Genomic DNA, 19990 nt, shown 5'->3' with positions numbered 1-19990 from the left:
GTCCAGAACGGTAAAGAAACAGTGATATTGCACCATCATCACACCAGCGTTGCTACACGTGCTCCAGGCTATATAACGCATGTTATTTATCACCATATGAGGGGCAGAGGTGTCAACCAAGGAAGACTTCCTGTAGTCATTGACCTACTGTAGCTCTGCTCTGGCTAGCTTTTCTGCTAATTGGCAGTACACAGATCAATGCTCTCCCTCCGGGGCAGCGAGGCAATCATTTTGATTGTTTACTGTTGATTGTTTATTGCTGTTTGTGGTCGGGGTCTGTGTGACAGAACGATTCCCCGTGGTCCGAGGCTGGTGGTTCCCACCTGGACTGGCTGTGGACGGAGATGAATTGGTGGAGTGGAAGATTTTTGTTCTCTTTAGAGCGAAATCAAATACCAGCTCCACTCATACACACACACACACACACACAAATACTTCCAAAACAAACGAGTGCTCAGAGCCCAGACAGTACAGACTGAGCGAGTGAGCACACTAGAAGCATCACTTTTAATTAGCCTCTGGTCAAATTAAAGCAGCATTTTGTTCAAAATGGTTCTAAAATACATTAAACATAAACATTAAAAATACATCAAAAGTGCCCTGTCCTTTTCCCCCCAAATCAACATGCTGCAGCTGCATCGCTGGCTGGCTGCTCGGCCCTGAAATACACTACGCTGGTGCACATCAACATTGAAACAGGTTTCATTTTTAAATCCCTGCCTTTTCTGCTGGTATTCTTAGCTTTGAGGAGCGCTGATGGCTTTGATCAGACAGACACAGATGGCATGTGTGATCTGGAGACTGTGCTTTTTGTTCTTTTTATATTTTTTCATTATAAGTGGCAGGAGGTGTCTAGACGTGCTCAGACCGTTAGATAAAAACACATACTCGTACACACACACACACACACACACACATACTGTATCACACAATCTCCTTAATCTAAGACATTCACACACACACACACACACACAAATTTAAACACAAGTTACCACAAGTGGCCCGCCACCGGCCTCACTGCTAATAGATTATTTAGAGGTCATGCCAGGTAAAAGCCTGTCCAGTCATTTAATTACCAATGTAAACAGCAGGAGTTACTGAATGGTATAGCGACTTTGCCTGGAATTGTCTATTGTCAGATGAAATGCAAATTGCGCTGTTTGGCAAGACACGCTTTAGGTGGGTTTGCCGTACATAGATGAATGGCTATACTGAAAAGAACCCCATGCCTAATGAGAATTAAGATGGAGGGGCTGTGCTATTGTGGGGCTGTTTTTATTCCCAAAGGCCTTGGGAACCTAATTAAGGTGCATTGTATCAAACCTGAACATTTTCAAAGGAAATCTGCCAATCTCTGCCAAGACCCTAAAAGTGGGCCATGAGAGGTCAATCAACCAAAATAAATGTCCGGGTCCTTACATCTTTACAATACATGACTTAAGGTCTTAAATTCCTTGCTTTGTATTCTCCAACTTTATGGGGTGTCAAAGGAGAACATTACAAGCTGTTTTATTGGCAAAGGGAAGCAGGGGTGCCAATAAGTGTGAGCAACGTGTTTTTGTTAAAAAAATATTTCTTTCTTTCTGAGATTTTCCTTTTTCTCAAGGTTGGATTTTTCCTCATTTTTTTGTAATTGTGAGCTTACAATAAATCACCAACAGATTCTTTTTTATACTTCTGTATTTTGTGCAAAAAGTGTTCGGTAGGCTATATTAGTGTAATAGATACATGTGAGTATTTCTTTCTCATCTATATACTGTAGACTTTAAATATTGGACTTGATCAGCCACACTCGGGGCCTTGATCAGCCACACTCGGGGCCGGCGTAGTCCGAGGCTGGTGGTTCCCACCTGGACTGGCTGTGGACGGAGATGAATTGGTGGAGTGGAAGATTTTTGTTCTCTTTAGAGCGAAATCAAATACCAGCTCCACTCATATACACACACACACACACACACACACACACACACACACACACACTTCCTCTCTGTTCCAGTTAATCCCCCTTCCCCATCACCAATCTGCTCCCACTGTCCATACAAAACAATTACATTTACTGTACTAATCTAACAGACGCTTTTTTTTCCAAAGCAACTTACAGTACATTGCAGATATATTGTATTTTTCAGTCATTATGTGTGGCTGGTGTATACAGGCCCCTTGACTTTGGTGTGGTGTGGTGTGGTGTGGTGTGGTGTGTGGTGAGCACAGGCTCTGCTGCAGCAGCTGTGCTGAGCTGCTGGAGCTGCACTCGGAGTGCCTGGAGAAGGGCTTAGTACCTGCGGCAGTACTGGGACAGATCCCGAATGGAACCCTGGGGGGTTCGTAGGTGACTATACTGCGACAGGTCTCGGACAGATCCCTGGGGCATCTGCACGTGACCGTACTGTGCCAAGTCTCGGACAGAACCCTGGTGACCGTACTGTGCCAAGTCTCGGACCGAACCCTGATGACCGTACTGTGCCAAGTCTCGGACAGAACCCTGATGACCGTACTGTGCCAAGTCTAGGACCGAACCCTGATGACCGTACTGTGCCAAGTCTCGGACAGAACCCTGGGGGGTCCGCAGGTGGCTGTACTCTGTCAGGTCCCGGACGGAGCTCTGGGGGTTCCGCAGGCTGCTAGGAATGCGGCGGGGCCTGGGACTGGACGCGCGGCCCAGCAGCGCCCCGACATCGCGCAGGCTGCCTGCTCGCAGTGGTGGCACCTCCGGCGCCCAACTTTGCGGTCGCTCGTCCCAGGCCCGCAGCGGCGGCAGGTACAACGACCCAGTCAGGTAGCAGGCCTGGCTAGGGCCGGGGCTGGGGCAGGGGCTAGTACTCAGGCTGGACCTCCCTCTGCCCCTGCCCTCGCACGGGTACCCGCCCGGGTAGAGGGGCCGCGTGGCGGGCAGTGTGTCGTAAAGGTCCTGATCCCCGTACTCCTCATAGACGGGGGACGAACACTCCTCCACATCGTGCACAGATGTATGGTAATCCAGAACGTCATCGTCGTCGTCGTTGTTGAACGCCCTCAGAGGGAAATCTTTGGAGAGGGAGAGGTTGTCGGCATGGCTGGGGTGCCTGGAGGGTGGACGCTCGGGGCGGAACTGAGGGGGCATCTTAACGCTGGGCAAACACGGATCCGGCACCCACTCTGATGTCTCCCAGTGGTATGCTGAACGGGGAGCACGCACACACACACGCACACACACACACACACACACACACACACACACACACACACACACACACACACTCATCATCAATCCAGTCATATGTTTGGCTGTATAACTCCTTCTTAAGCCTTGCATTATGTATGATGTTTCTAACCCTAGCCCTAACCCTGACTCAAAGAGGCTGTGTAGTAACAGCACATTAGAGCATTAGCATTAGGGCATTATTGTTTTAGTAGCAATGAAGTTTTAATAGTAATTGCTCCCTTTTTAAAGTGTTCCCATTACACTTGTCTTTCATAAGTAATAACACTATACACTTCTTGTCTTCTTGCAAAAAACAAATGACTATTATAGCTGAAACCAAAGATAACGAGAGATAATAAGGATAATGATACAGAATAAGGAAAACAGTTCTTACAATTCACAAAGTATTCTTTGACGAACTCAACACAAATTTGATCGTCACGCTGATGCTGTTGATGAGCTGAAACAAACAACAAAACAAACAAACAACAAAACAAACAAACAAACAAACAATAACAAACGGTGCATTAAACTACATGACACAGAAACACATGACATAAACAAGGTAAACACTAGACCATGAAAGTCAGCAAATGATGAAACAAATGATGAGACCTCACAAGAACTAGAATGGCACTCAGTAAAGTAAAGTGCATATGCCCCCGCAAAGATAGATAGATAGATAGATAGATACTTTATTGATCCTCAAGGGGAAATTCAAGACCTTGCACCTTGATTCAAAGCACCTTGGATCTGTAACAGATCCACCTCCAAGGAGGTTATACTGTACCTTCACCCTGTTGGTTACTGGGTTGGTCTGTTAGCAGTGCTATACAATGGGCCAAGGACAAACCCATGATGTGGTGTTGATCTAAGTTGTGGGATGCCTTAATGACTAACACACAAACCAACCAACCAGAAAAGAAAAGGGGTGAAAACATAACCTCCCTGGCAGAGGTGAAGAATAAATGGGTGGACCGTGTGCCACTCACCATTGACTCCATAGCTCTGCATCTCCCCCAGGGTGGCCACTACGGACAGAGCAACACAAAGCCCACCAGCGTGGGTACCGGTCAGGCACAGGTAGCGTACAGAGAGCCGGTGGCACACATGCAAGCACACACACACACACACACACACAGTCAGGCACAGGTAGCGTACAGAGAGCCGGTGGCACGCATGCAAGCGCAGAGGGATTTACTAGTGCGAGTGGGCAGGCAGGACAGGGGATTATGGGGAGTGGACACACACACACACACACACGGTGGATTAAGCAGCGAAGAAGGAGGTTGTATCTCATCCAAGCATTCATCATGATGTCATGTCAAGAACTGAATGAATGACATCATGTGAGTCAGGCCTGTGTGTTCTAAAGATGGGATAAAGGATGAATGACAACTTACAAGGAATATATTTATGATGCTTATGGGCTTTTAATTGGGTTTGTGAATTAGGAGCTTTTATTTTGTCTGAATAATCTTCAGATTTGTTTCAATATATTTTAGATTTATGTATAATAACAATTAAATTCTAAGATAAATATTTGGCAACACTTTATTTTAAAGTCTGCTTTGTTGATTCCAAAGATATAGTTTCTATACAAATGGGAGTATTATTTAATTCCAAGTTTAATGGATTGCACTGGGCCAGAAGGACCATATTTTATGTTTATAGTTATAGTGCTCAGTTGACGCATTTGTCAACAGCGACTTACAATGACATCAATTAACATTACATTAATATTAAAATAAAGTAAAGTCATATAGCCTAATAAAACCATACTCATTTTAGTAATAGTTTAAATAAAATGTAACAGAATAATAACAATAACATACAAAGCACAACTCTGTAAGAATGAAGTAGCTAGATACAAGGTAAACGGATGAGTCTTTAAACGCTTTCTGAAAATCCCCAAACTATTGCGAGAATGAAGAGCAGTCGGTAAATGATTCCACCAATGAAGAGAAGAAAAGAGTCTTCACTGTGACCTTTTACAGGCTCGCCACTGAAGCATCAAGCACTGCAATAATTAGCCTCCACTAGAATCAATAGTACTGGCTTACACCAGACGTGATAGCGGCACGTACATTTGAATACATCAGACCAGTCTTCTAAAACTACCTTCACACTCCGTGTATGGGAACGCTTCAATTGTGCATCTGGTGTAGCGTAGCTGTTAGCGTTGATGGAAGGCCAACATAGCAGATGCTCGTCAGAGGACCGCAGTGGGCGAGAGAGGACGAAGGGATGGGTTCATGGAATTAAGACAGATCGACCTATGGGGAGGTCACAAAGCCTTGATACCTGTCCTTGTCAAGACACACTGACTGAACATCCTTAGAGACTTTCCCGGAAACCCCTAGCTCAGATAATAGAGATAGGAGAATGTCACGTGTCAAATTCACTGTGTCAAAGGCAAAGTGATGACTCAGCAGAGGCTCTAGGTACTTTTAATGCTTCAGTCACAGATAAAAAAACAGTTCAGGTAAAATTACGGCTCTTGAAACCAGACTACTTAGGGTCTAGTAGCTTGTACTGAGATAGGAAATCAGAACCCTTCTTGAACACCACTTTCTTTTAGAAACTTTGACAAGGCGAAAACATGTGGTCACAGTCAAGAGCAGGTCAATGACTTGAACCATCTGGGTTGCTCATCACGGATTTCTGAGCAAAATGTACAATAACGTGTTGTTGTTTTTTCTCGTTAGTTGCCATGGAAACGACTGATCAGCTGGTCAGGAACCTTTTTGATGACAAACATTAATAATGTGCCAATTTACTGCCTGGTGCCTAATGGACAGGCAATCAAGGTCGCAACCCAGTGCCGCCATCTCATTAGCCTGTGTGCTGGACCTCATGTAAGCTTGTTGATTATCAGCACTGTTTATGTTAAAGTCAGGGCTCTCTGACATTAATGGTTTAGCCTGTGCTAATTACTGCCATTTCTCTGCATCCCAAACAGTGCCTGTTCTAATGACCTCTCCTCAAAACAGTACACCAAAGCTGATCAACGAAAGGAGTGGGAGACTATGTCGTTGCCATGATAAACCCCAAAGCATGTTTCTAAGTGACTCTATGGGTTTGGTGAGGGCTCACTGCCCTCTTTCCAAAGTGTCTCTGTAAGTCACGGCACTAATGCAAGTGACCTTGTGCAGGCACTCAAAATAGATTCCTGCAATAAAGAATCCTAATTCCTGCTATAAAGATTGTATGTGCTAAAAAATGTGTTTATGTGCTAAAAAATGTGGTGTTAAATCACTCACAGACCACATGGTTCTGGATTTGGAATGTGGCTGAGCAGCTTCGATACAGCAACATATGATCAGTACCGGTAAGACTATTATGTGCACATGCTTAAGTGACAATATGCTATTAGTGCTATGGGGGAAAAATACAAGCAGGTTTTTGGATAGCACATTTTGTGACTGTACAGGCTCAATGAGAAAGTTTATCTTGCAAAGTGCCGACTGGCTTATTTGCATTTTGTGTCCTTGGCTGAAAACTTTTACCTCAAAGAAGCAAATACATCAATTGTTTTTGCATCAATCATGTAGTAAAGCTTGTATTTTTAATCTTTTAAAAATTGATCTTAGAAACATACCAAGAAACTTTTGAACTACTTTGCAAGATTATTTGCTTAATAATTAACAAAGATATTAATTTAAACACAGTATATTTTGGTAGTTTTTATGATAACATATTATTAACCATGTACTAATCAGTAATTACTGGTTCAAAAGCAGACTTTAAAATAAACCTATGCCATAAATGATCAAAGTGATGCCATAAATGATCAAAGTGAATAATTTATTAACCTCACAAAATAACAAAATAATAGTGCGTTAAGATGTGCTTGAGTACCTTCGTTCTCAATGGTGTCCACTGTGTCATTGACCAGTCGAATGACCGTTACAATGGAAGCTTGCAGAATGAAAGAGAAGGGTGATTACATGAACTGAACAAAGCACAGGGCAGGCAAAAAGGCCTGTGCACTTTACACAGTCCACATACTGTACTTGGATTCTGCTGATCTAATCAAAAAAGAGGCTATACGAGCACAGTATAAATGGAGTTGTTACTTCATTTGGATTAAGGCGTGCATCTCAGGTCCTTCTGAGGAGGCAGATAGTGTGGACGCGGGAGCGTCTTAAGAGGCTTGTAGTCTCCCTCGCCTGAGCCGAGGACGGAAAGCAATTATGGCTCTGACTGGGTCAGTCTTTCCAGTGGGCACTTTGGGGCAGAGCAGAGCCACGACGAGACTTCGCTAATCCGACTCATGTTGACGGCTGGAGATGATAACTTTTAAATACCCTTAATTACCTCCACACAGCAAAATTATACAGCAGCAACACTGTATAACTAGTGTTGAAACAATGCTGTGTGTGTGTGTGTGTCTGTCTGTCTGTGTGTTTATGTCTGTGTGTGTGTATTGTGTCTGTGAGTGGTGTTTGTTTGAGTGCTGTGTTTGTGAGGTGTTTATTTGTTTGTATTTATGTCTATCGGCTCTGTGTATGACTACTATAGGAACAACTCTACGTGTTTGCATTGAATGTGCTTGCATATACATTTTGTTTATGTGAGTTTCTACTTGCATGCATGTGGCTCTGTTTATTTACCCATGAATCATTTGGAATTCATCCACTCTGGCTACAACCCCTGTCAGGCGCCAGAGGCTACGACGCAGCATATTGGATTTACAGTTACATTTGAACAGTGAGGGGGATATACAAGTAGTCTTCATGACCTTCTTACGTACAGCCTGGCAAAACTGCATCAAGCTGTAGTGGTGATTGACTACAACCCTGCGGCACTTAACATATGTGCAAACCTTTGGAAGTGCATTAAAGCTCTCTCCACTTGCTGGAATGGATAGTCGCTCCACAGAAGAACCGTATATTGAGAGCAGGTAACTGGAGCACTTTCTGAATAATGATTATGCACTGGAAATGCTGCAGAATGTTAGATTATGTTTTTCTCACTCTCAAGGCCCCAAAGGGACTGCCTATAGCTTACTGTACTTTGTGTAGTGTTACCCACTGATTTAAGTCCAACTCTTATACATGGAATGAATTTGGGAAATGGGTAGCGTTGCAGCGATTTAATTTTGAGCTTTCATACGTGGCGTGAATGCAGAAGTTAACACGAATTCTGAGTTCAACTGTTATGTGCGGACTGAAGCCGGGAATATGTTCTCTCATCTCTCTCTCTCCTCTCTGTCTCTTTCTCTCTAATTCTCTCGTTCCCCTTCTCTCTCTCTCCCTGTCTCTCTCCCTCTCTTTCTCATTCTCTCCCTCCATCTCTCTCCCTTTCTCTCTCTCTCTCTCTCATTCTCTCCCGTCCGTCTCTCTCTCTCATCTCTCTCTCTCCTCTCTGTCTCTTTCTCTCTAATTCTCTCGTTCCCCTTCTCTCTCTCTCCCTCTCTCTCATTCTCTCCCTTTCTCTCTCTCTCTCTCATTCTCTCCCGTCCGTCTCTCTCTCTCTCTCTCCCTCTCCCTCTCTTTCTCATTCTCTCCCTCCATCTCTCTCCCTTTCTCTCTCTCGCTCATTCTCTCCCGTCCGTCTCTCTCTCTCTCTCTCTCTCTCTCCCTGGCCTTCTGCTTCTTTCTCCCTCTCTTCTTTTTTCTTCTTTTCTCTGGCTTTTTAAGCTTGCCCTCTGGGAGAGAGCTCTTGCTCTGGTCTTCCTGATGTTGGCTGGCACTGCAGACTTTTTCAGAGGGTTTTCCACTAAGAGAGTTTCCTCCTCTAATGCTCTGTGCCCATTGATAAAAGGCAGTGCAGAAACAGGGGGCTAAAACAGCAGCCAAACAGGAAGGGGAAACTAAAACACATTTTGAAGAGTTTTAAAGGCATGAGGGCATGAAATTAAATGCTGAGAGACAAAATTGCTGGTGCATCCACACTGGCTCTGTGTATGTGGGTGTGGATGCGAGGACTAAAGGATGTAGAGGATTGTCCAATGTGGTCCTTTGTACAATGGTGCTATGCTTGGACAGAGTGAGAAAAGGCCTTAGAAGTTTACATAATACAAAGTGGACTAACTCTCTGAGTCTGTCTGCAAAAGTTTTTTTTTTCTTTAACTATCTACTATTTAAATTAAAAACTTGCATACTTATCACTGTGCCACAATTATGTACAAACTGCATCCATATCAGTCTGGGAGCAAAACACTGTAGATTAGTTCAAGGCAGTGCATGGCTTGCGAAAACACTGAGAGGTTTTCAAAGGGGTTGTGGTTATTGCCTTTTCTAGAGTGACATCTCCTGGTCAATCAACCCAGGGTGTCATTTGACAGTTTTGGCCCCAGACTCAAGCAGTTTCAGTGCATTAACATTAGACTTCCCAATGGAGGTATGTAGGGTTTAAATCAAGGAGCATTTCTGTGCTAATACGTTTCCTGGAAATTTTAGAAGCTGTTACATATTATTATCTATTTTCAAATCTTCAAATCTCAGCCCCCGCTGGAGAAAAGGCATGTTAAGGGCCTGGGTATGCTGATTGTAAATTCTGAATTAAAACAGTCAACTCTTCCTGGAGGTGTTAAATGTAATACTGTGTTTTATTTCTGAGGCAGCCATGATATGAAATTCTGAAAGGATTGTCTGCCTGTGAGATGCTCAAAAACGAGAACAAAAGGAGGGAGAGAAGCTGCCACCACAGTCTAATGATGCACACAGAATGCGAGGCAGAAGCACAAAGAGAGTTTGGGCGACGTGTGTGTGTGTGTGTGTGTGTGTGTGTGCGTGCATGTGTAAGCACCCTACCGTTATCATCGCAGGAGTCCGACTGGAACGAACGAAGCGAACGCGCCTCGGAATTGTTATCTGAGAAACATGTCACCTCCTCCACCAAGTTAGACACAGCTGCAAGAGAATAAGCGCCATGCAGAGCACTCATAAGCCAAATAAAAGCTCCCATTTGGATACAATCTTTAAAACAAACATACAGCAATCACACTTGTCATGTACAAAACTTTTGTGATAAATCTGTGGTAAAGCATTTGGATATAGACCCTTTCAAGAGAGTTCCATTATCAGCATCATAGTTGGCCCCACAAGACTTCTGTTTTAACATTCCATATGTTATCTTAATGCAGAGGAAGTAGATTGGGAACCAAATAGAATGTTCAAGCATTGTTTTTGTTTTTATTGTTGAAAGGGTCTATATATTTCATGTTAAAATGGCATAATGCTGTTCAACGTGCAAAAGGTAGGTGATATAAAACATATTTTTTCTATGTTACTATTTATAAAGTATATTATAAATAGTACATACAAATAAACACTATACACTCAATTTTCACTTCACAACAAATAACCTTTGGTACATACCATCACTGTTGATGACAATAAACAGCTACTGAATAAATAAAAGGTTAATATGGAGGAGAAACAGCTCTGTGAAAAGAGCCTGATTGGGTTGTGGCATTGATGGGCTGTTGCCAAACAGATGCTATACAGTCTTTTGGCTCGGCTGAGGTGTAATCACGATAAGGCTTTCACTGTCTGTATCCAACACGCCAGAGAGACAGGCTGCCAGATGAGCATTAGTCTTGAAGTGTTTTTCACTTACCTGCACAGAAGTTCCAGTGATGAATATTTTATGGGGAGAAAAATTGCTCCTGTTGGCCTATTTATTCCTCTATGCACAATAGCAGATGGCGGTTTTTTAACAATTATCTCCCGCGCTGTAGAACAATTCACAGGTCCCCAAACTGTTCTAAATGAAACTCAGACAATTATTTATTCTCCTTTATTATTAATTCTCCTTCCCTAGACCTAACCAAAAGGGTTATAAAGTTACAAGCCACAAGATTGATCAAATAACTCTGGAAGATACATTTCCCATGCTGGATGATTACCTATTCTACTGCTTTCCACATTTTTTTCGTTTTATTCATCTTTTTCAACTGTAGACTGGGAAATAACTCAAATATAATACTTGGTCATTCCACAACTAACACATAGTGAATAAATTGTATTTTTAAAGGCGTTCTTTATTTGTTTCTGGGGAACATTATATTCCTAAGGGTGTACTTTCTCTCTCTGTGGCTTTTCTTCCTGACATTGCCCTGCCCCTGCCCTTTAGTAGTGATGTCCTACCCTGCCCTTTATGAGGAGTTACGAGAGGTTATGTGAGGTTATGTGGAGTTATGGGAGATTGTGTGGGTTTATGAGAGGTTATGTGGGGTAGTGATATATCATGAGAGATTATGAGATGAGAGGTTATGTGGGGTTGTGTGGGGTTATGAGAGGTTATGAGAGGATACGTTGGGTTGTGTGGGGCTATGCGAGATTTTGAGAGATTATGAGAGGTTATGTGGGGTCATGTGGGGTTATGAGAGGTCATGTGGGATTATGTGGGGTTATGAGAGATTATGAAAGGTTATGTGGGGTTATGAGAGGGGTTGTCCTACCCTGCGGTCTGGCTCCGCTGGCTCTGCTGTCGGGGCGGTAGGGCATGTGCTGCCACTCCAGAGACCCGCTCTCCTGGCTCTCCTCCTCCGTCCCCTCAGTCTCGTCATCGTCGTCCTCATCGTTCCCCTCCTCGGTGTCAGCGTCCTCATAGTCATACGCGTCCCTTTCCCAGGGGGGCTTGTGGACAGGACTGCGCTCCGAGTGGCCAGGCAGGATGGCGGGGAGGTGTGGTGCAACGCTGCACACAGCCACGCCCCTGCGGCCCACACCACTGTCCAGGAAATGAGGTGCCGCCGCGTCAGCCTGGAAACGGCTGACCAGTGGCGGGTAGGAAAGTGTGGCCAGTCCGCTCGTCGTCGCCGAGGACGACTCTGTCTTGTCCAGGTCGGGGCTTATGCGGCCGTCGCCCGAGGGGCCGTGGGGCGTCGTGTAGCCCGTGGGTCGCACCAGGACTTGCGGCGGGCCTTCGTTTCCATAGAGACCGCCCGAGCGTTGACCCTGGTGACCCACGGTGGCGGCTGCGGCGGCGCCCCCTGTGGTCCCAGCGACTCGGACGGCCTTGAACTCGATGCCCTCGGCCCCGGTGCCCGTCTTGTGCAGCATGAAGCTGGCCTCGGTGGACATGCCCACGGCCTCGGCCCGTGCCCAGTCCTTGCGGAGGATCTGCTTGCGGAAGATGGCCAGCAGCAGGAGCAGGACGAGCACGACGAACGCCAGCACTCCGATGCCAATGATCTCCACGGGCCCCACGTACGTCAGTGGCTTCACCTCGGTATCTGGCAGCTCGGCCGACAGCAGGCTGCAGAACTGGCCCTCGTAGCCCGCCGTGCAGTTGCAGTAGAACGTGCCGACGGTGTTCACGCAGGCGCCGCCGTTGTCACACACCTCACGCTCGCACTCGTTCACGTCCTCGTCACACCTGCGACAGTAGAGAGGAGACAATTTGCCACTTTTGGAGGTATGATTTCATCAGGCAACTACGGTAGTCATCCTCTTTAAATTGATGGTATATAGTCATGTGAAGGACAGATAAGCTTCAGTCAGGTAGTAGAAAAGTAAGGGCCGCACTCAGTGACTGAGATATATACATAACTGTAGTCAAAGTGCTGAGACAGCATTACAGGCCATGAAAAACAGAAATGGACAAACGTTTCGGGCATAGCGCACCGGGCATAAAGAAACGTTTAGACAAAAGGACAGATAAGTAATATGTGTTGTTTTCACCAGCCACCCAAGATATGCACTATGCAGTCCCGTGTGTTAATTGCATGTTTTACTGTTTTTATTCTGCTCTATTGTTTTTATAAATGCTAATTTATTTATTGCACCTAATCTCTATTTTTGGAACTAATCTTTTATGCATTGTTACCTTATTTTATTTCTATTCTTCTGGTCTTTTCTTGTTATCCTATTATAATTCTGGCTCCTCTTTTACCCATGTGAGTACAAATAACTACAGTACCTCTCTCACATTTGATGGGCTTGAGATCAGGTAAAATCACTGACTGCACCTTTAAGTGGTTGATTCAGCATCCAGGTGGAAGCCAGAAAGTCATGTGTTCACCTTGAGGTCATAATATACTGTATATTAGCCTTCATGACCACTGTCATAGGAATGACTTATAATGGAAACATGACACCGTCATTCAAACATTACATCAAACATGGAGCTACTCCTCTGAGATACAATAGTACTGTACAACATCTGCAAAGGCATTAGGATACGATTACATTCTTATGGTTTCATTCATTTTATGGCACAAGGTTCAAATAAAGGGAACCTGAAAGTATTTGATATTCCTGGCTGTCTGCTTTCATTGGCAGTGATGTGTTTAATAATTTCACCCTGGTGCTTGTTGTTCCAAAAAGGAACTCTTCTGAGACAGATGTGTCATTGTACTGTCATTGCTTTCAAAGTCATTGACTTGAAAGTAATAAGCAAGTTTTTGGGGAAAAGTCTCAGTCAGGGCCTGAGCCTAAGCTTTTGAAAATTATTCCCAAACTCAAACAACGGCACGCATCCCGCGGGGAAATTAATCTGACGGATAAGACGATGCTGGAAAAACGCAATCTGATTCCATTTTGTGTCATCTGTAAGACTTGGATATAGATGATCATTTATCTATCTATCTATTTATTTATTTATTTGTTTTGTCTGGATGCTCAAACGCATATCTTAAAGCCAGTCTCATGGCCACGACTTTGGCAGCTTTACTGAGATACTGAAGCTTCACAGAAAATCTCAGATTTTTAACCACATCAGCCCTGCGTCTTAAGACAAGATAAACCCAGGGATTGGACTTGAAGAATGTCAATCAAAACTAAGTCCACTTGAGAACAGAGAGAAACCGGAGGAGGGTTCACTCAAAGTGCAGGTCTCATGTTTTGTAACTTGTATGCAGTGCCTCATTTTACCTTAGACCTACTACCTCAGACCTACCAGTAAGCATGTCAGGGGACACAGACTTCAGAGTTCAGCTGTGTTTAATGGCTCCCTCTAGTGGAGAAGTTTGTTCCTCAACAGTGTGTCTGTGAATTGTTATGTAAATTATTTGAAAGTTAAACGACTGAATCGCTACACTGCACAAACACTGTTGTGAGAAGTGCTGAAAATGTTTACATGGAGGAAGACTGTGGAGAAAAGAGTGCAGGGTGTGTGTACTGCACAGAGTTTCTTATTTGTCATAAAGCCCTCCCTCACTTCCTCTCTCTCATTCTGTATTTACCCTGTGTGTGTGTGTCTGTTTGTGTTTGTGTGTGTCTGTGTGTGTGTGTGTGTGTGCATGTGCATGTGTGTTTGTTTGTGTATGTGTGTACATATGAGTTTATTTGTGTTTGTGTAAGTGTGTATTTGTTTATCTTTGTGCAATGTGCATGTGTGATTGTGTTAATTTCTGTGCATGCATGCGTGTGTGTGTGTGTGTGTGTGTGTGTGTGTGTGTGTGTGTGTGTGTGTGTGCAGAGATTAAAGTGGGATTTGGCAGGTAGGAGAAACCTCAAATCCAGTGTCGGTGCAATGGGGGAAAATGACTCACTGTGGGACAACATAGTGAGTATCGTGGTGTAGCAATATTTGCTACATAGTGTCACGGTGGCACAAATTATTACATTATTGGTCTATTTATCTACTCTGATATGATGACAATACCACGGTAAAATTGCTGAAGACCACATTATGGAACACAACCTTGTTTTTCTTGTGTTACAGTGTAAATTCAAACATATAAATGGGAAAAGTCCAAAAACTGACTCATATTTAACACACCAAAATGGCAGCAGACACAACTATAACAGAAATAAATCACAACCTAGATAGACCTATTGCAGAGTAAATCTGAAAGTCAAAATGCAGAATCACAATCTTAATCATAATCAAGTTTTGCTGTATCTTAAAACATAAAAAAGGAAAGTAACGAAATACATTTACTCATTTTACTGTATTGAGTGTTTTTTTTTTGTGTATTTTGTATTTTTTAAGTAGTTTTTCAAATTAGTACTTTTATTTTTACTTGATTACGTTTTGAGTGAAGTATTGTACTTCGCTTCATCACAAATCCCATGCGTTACTGAGTAAAAAAAAAAAAAAAGTTAAGACTAACGACAACCGAAAGGAAGGAGGGAAATTGCGCAATTGCGAAATTGATCAGCATGTAGCATAGGGCATGAATCAAGCTGGCACCAAGTCTTTCTGAAAGAGATTGAGATGGAAGTGGATCACGAGATAGGCTACCTCAGATTACCTGTGTAACCAAGGAAGGTGTATTTTCTGCTCTTTCAATGGGTTGCCTCAGTTCTATTGCAGAGATATTCAAGCAGTTTAACACCATGGGATTTCGTGTTTTAACGTGTGTTCACCTTTCTTTGGAAAGAAGTTTACTAGCATCTGTTTCCCCTCATTTTCATCTCTGTTTTTCTCGTTTTTGCATTTGTTTTTTGGTAATCCGACTTGGTTTTCTTGGAGAAAGACATTGTATCAGCAGCACAACAACTAGCTGTCCACTACTAGCGATGCTCAACTATGTAAACAAAATGAGATACCTTATCAATCATCGTTGTGCGGGCGGACCAAATCATTTTGCGCTTTAGCAAGGGAGAGTGAGAGTGACCTTAAGACCTTGTCAAACTCATATTATGTAGTGGGCCGCATTTGTTGAAATGAAACCTCATGGGGGGCTGTCATTGTCATGGTCATTATAATTTAAAATTTTTCTGCATGGTTATCAGAGTACTGTTTGATTATATCACTTATGAGCAAACAAGTACACAATAATGCGGTCATATACTGCTCTTTCTCTCTTGAAATGCCCTACTTCCATGTTAGTTTTTCTGCTAATTCCTTGCTGAGGATGGTTTGTAGTGCTAGGTTTAATCAATTTGTCATATCATACAAATATTGCTTATAACACATTGTTGAAGACAACTGGATGTGAATTTCTTATTTCCCCCTAATTTTCCCTTCCTACCAAAAATATCTGGGGTATGAAACCTGCTGGCGGGCCTGATGTTTGACACCCCTGCCTTATACAGTCTTCACTATTTTTTTGTATACAAAATTTAGTCAGTCAAACTTTACATTTCGTTTGACATTCACGTGAGCGACGCATCTCCAAGACAGGTGGCTAATTAAGTACAAAGCAGGAGTGAATGGTGGAGGCACGACAGCAAACGCTAGAGCAGACGCTTACAAATGCTGAAGCAAACGCCAAAGAATTACCTGCGTATGTACACAAAGTTATGTGCAATCTGGGACATCTAAAAGCTGGAGAGACTGACGGTAAGGGATTTATACCGCTTCTTGAACAATGTTGGTGCTCAAACCAAATGCACACCTTAACTGGCTTGAGACATGATCTCTGTGGAGTTGCAGTTCCACCTGCTGCCCATGCTTTTAAGTAAATGCACAGATGTTATTTCATTTGCCTAGCGATTTAAATAATGTTTGCTAAAGCTGGATAGGGGCTAGCTGTATTGTATAGAGGGTGCTAATGGGCCTGTGAAATTTAAGCTACAGTTGGCTTTGGAATGTTTGTTGGGTTCTGTGTAATTTAATATGGTCTACATGTGTATATTTATGTGTGTTTTCTACTCAGAGATATTTTTCTATTCATAGATATATTTTTCTATTAAATTAGGTTTTATACTTGAACATTCTTTGCTTATTTAAATGTTTGGTTACCCATGCTTATACTGCCATGTTTGAAACTGCCTTATGAATCTATTTTTCTACTGAGTGATTCCTTAATGTTACAGTATGCTAGGAACATTTGGAATTTGTCTGCCTTTTTAAAAGGTTTTCACCTGGTGAAAATGACTGTTAATAACTGCTAAATGGATGCTAAATTGAATTAAAAGTGACTGCATATGCCTGCCTCTGAATTCAAAGAAAATAAAAGAAACAAAAAGAGGAAACAAAAGCCACAGTTTATTTCTCAAGTCATTGAGTGGAATCCAGCATTCTTAAAATCTCCATAGATGTCCTTCCATCTTTCAAGTTGAGGATTTTGCACAGAACACTAGGCACAACTTGACAATGTGTGTGTATGTACAGTATTTGTCTATGTGTGTGTGTGTGTGTGTGTTTGTATCTACAGTATGTGTGTGTGTGTGTGTGTGTGTGTGTGTGTGTATATGTGTGCGTGTGTGTGTGTGTTTGCCTATGCGTGTGTGTGTGTGTGTGTATGTCTCAGGCCTGAGTAACTCACAGGAGGCCGGCAAATCCTTTCGGACAGCCACAGAGGAAGGTGGTGCCTACAGCCTTGCAGTCTCCTCCGTTCTGACAGGGGTTGGGCATGCAGGACGTGACCTCCATCTCGCAGCGCTCCCCCGTGTACTGTGCTCCGCAGCTGCACTCAAACGCTGAATGGGAAAAAAACAAAAACAACAAACAAAAACAACACACACAGCACCAGCCATCAGAACGTCAGCTCACTTTAGAGTAATGTATACACTCGGGGACGGATGAAAAGATGTGTTTGGGCTCTTAGGGAGAGGCATGCACCCACACACACTCACAGTGAGGCTAAAGCACACACACACACACACACACACACACACACACACACACACACAAACACACATTTACTGTATACCCACACACTGACAGTGTGTCTAAAGCATACACGGACGCACACACTTCCACATATACGCACACGCACTTCCACACACACACACACCTCCAGATGGCAGGCTGGTGCAGAGGGCCATGTTGAGGCATGGCTGTGTGGCGCAGGGGTCAGGGTAGAGGATGCAGCCCAGCTTGACCTCGCTGACGGCGGCTACCTCGGCGTAGCGGCTACGCTTGTTCTGCAGCGGCAGCTCGTTGCCGTTGAGCACCATCCCGCCCAGGCAGCCCTGGAAGCCGCCCTGGGCACGAGGAGGCCGCTTCAGACGCAGCGCCGGTGGACGGACCTGCACCAGAGTCAAAGTCAAAAGTCAAAGTCAAGTCAAACTTTAGAATCCTCAAAAAAGGGAAATTCAGGTGGTCAAGGTGCAGACACACACACATTTAAGCATATAGATAGATAAATACACAAATATGCAGTTCCCAACACACAAAGACACACACATCCACACACACACACACACTCCACGCACATTCTCCACAGACAACAAATTAGCCTAAAATTTATCAAATGCAGTATAATAAATCAAAGAGATTTAAAGGAAGCTGCCTGATGTTATAGGCTACGTGCACGAAAAGCTGTCTGTGCATTCATTTGTTTCCGGTGGAGCCAGGTGTGTTTGAACCTGCCGCTATTGCTAATGTAATTAGTGTCTACACCGACCCGGTTGGGTGTTGCACCTAGTAAATCAGCACGATTACTATGAAGAAGGATTTATGTGAGTTAAAACTGTTATTATTGGGCAAACAAGATATTCAGTATCGGAGTGAAGATGTTAGGAGCAGAATACAACAGAAGATGCCTTTACAACACAGTTAACAATCCACCGGAAATAAATGAGCATATAGGAAGAGCTTTTCGGGCATGTAGCCTATTGCACAGAATAGACTATCAAGTCCTTTGTTTTGAACGGTCTCTTTCATTTAAAAGGGTGATTGCCGAAGGGACAAACCGCTTGCTGAACCTGGTGGTTTTTATTCTCCTTTGGAGAGTCCTTCCCTTGCCCCGCTGGCTTACTTGGAACTTATTGTGTAGTGGATGAGTAGGGTTACTGAGGATGCACTCAGCCTTGCTCAAAATAAGATATTTAGGCATCTGAGCAGCTGACGCACCAGAGGAACACAGAGGAGGAGGAGGAGGAGAAGGAGAAGGAGGAGGAGGAGGAGGAGGAGGAGGTGGAAGGAACGCTGTGAGTGCTATACACAGTTAATACTGTAAATATGTCAATTCAACCTGGGAGACAGAGGAGCAGGAGAGAGAGCTGGGCTGCACTGCAAGTGCAATACAGAAGTGCTGAAAATATGTCATTTTTAACGGGGGACACCTCCAAGTCCACAAGTAACAGAGGAGGGAGAACTGTACTGTAGGTGCTCTGGACAAACCTGACCACACATACTGTAGACTGTAGAACAGTCTATGTGACAACAGACTTCATGTAACTCATGTGTAACTCATGTGAACTCATTGAGTCTTGTTTTACTGTAGAACAGTGCAGTGTCATGGCAACCTCCAATTACATGATGTGCAACACGCCTAAACAAAGCACTTGGATCCCAAGGGGAAACTATGGTATTTATCTTATAGTTCCACTGATGGTTATTCTTGAAGCTTAACACAATAGTGTCATGTATAAACTGTAACAACCTCCAACACCTACATACACAATTCAATGACAAAACTTCTAATAACAGTAAAACCAGTTCAGTATAGTATAGACCTTTTCAATCTGTTCCTATAGGATTTCCAATTGAAACATTCAAAACCAACGCAGTTCATTTGAAATGAAAATGAATCAGACTTAAATGTAATACTCTATTAAATGTCCACTTTAAATCTTGTTTTGATCATTTTGTTTGTGTCCAAGTTACCATTTGTCCAGTTTTGTTTCCTGTGCTACCAGAAATGCCTGAGTCTGGCTGTCTCACCCCGAGTCTGGCTGTCTCACCTGAGTCTGGCTGTCTCACCCGAGTCTGGCTGTCTCACCTGAGCTCCGAAGAAGAGCGATCCGTCGGTGGCGAGGGGCCAGACGGGCAGTGGAGCGCGGGCGGCACGTCGGCTCTCCACGTAGCTGTCGTCCAGCGAGAGCAGCGTGGAGTTCTGTGTCAGCTCCAGCGTGGCGGCGTGCCAGCGCCCGTCGTTGATTGGCCGGCCTGAGATGCCCAGCACGTCCGCGTTGTTGTCACAGTCCAGCTGGAAACACAAGCGCCCCTCCTCAATCTGGGGGCCGACAAAAACATTCCGTCAGTGTGTGTGTGTGTGTGTCAAGCATGATA

At 43.8% G+C, this 19990-nt stretch overlaps 1 protein-coding gene across 1 annotated transcript in view; it reads right to left on the bottom strand.

The window, feature by feature from the left end:
• Positions 1–1662: 1662 nt before the first annotated feature.
• The window catches only part of LOC125290891 (protocadherin Fat 3), a 69762-nt gene continuing 51434 nt past the window's right edge, over positions 1663–19990 (bottom strand). The window contains exons 24-32 of the mRNA XM_048237316.1: positions 19701–19934; positions 17769–18003; positions 17298–17451; positions 11595–12514; positions 9943–10041; positions 7043–7102; positions 4174–4212; positions 3576–3641; positions 1663–3156 (exon numbers count right to left, since the gene is read on the bottom strand). Coding sequence (XP_048093273.1) covers positions 2273–3156; positions 3576–3641; positions 4174–4212; positions 7043–7102; positions 9943–10041; positions 11595–12514; positions 17298–17451; positions 17769–18003; positions 19701–19934 — 2691 coding nt within the window. The 3' untranslated portion in view covers positions 1663–2272. The remainder of the gene's footprint in view (positions 3157–3575; positions 3642–4173; positions 4213–7042; positions 7103–9942; positions 10042–11594; positions 12515–17297; positions 17452–17768; positions 18004–19700; positions 19935–19990) is intronic.

This window comes from Alosa alosa, chromosome 2, assembly GCF_017589495.1.
Source record: "Alosa alosa isolate M-15738 ecotype Scorff River chromosome 2, AALO_Geno_1.1, whole genome shotgun sequence".
Classification (NCBI taxonomy): Eukaryota; Metazoa; Chordata; class Actinopteri; order Clupeiformes; family Clupeidae; genus Alosa; species Alosa alosa.
This window is presented reverse-complemented; position numbering and strand designations above follow the sequence as displayed.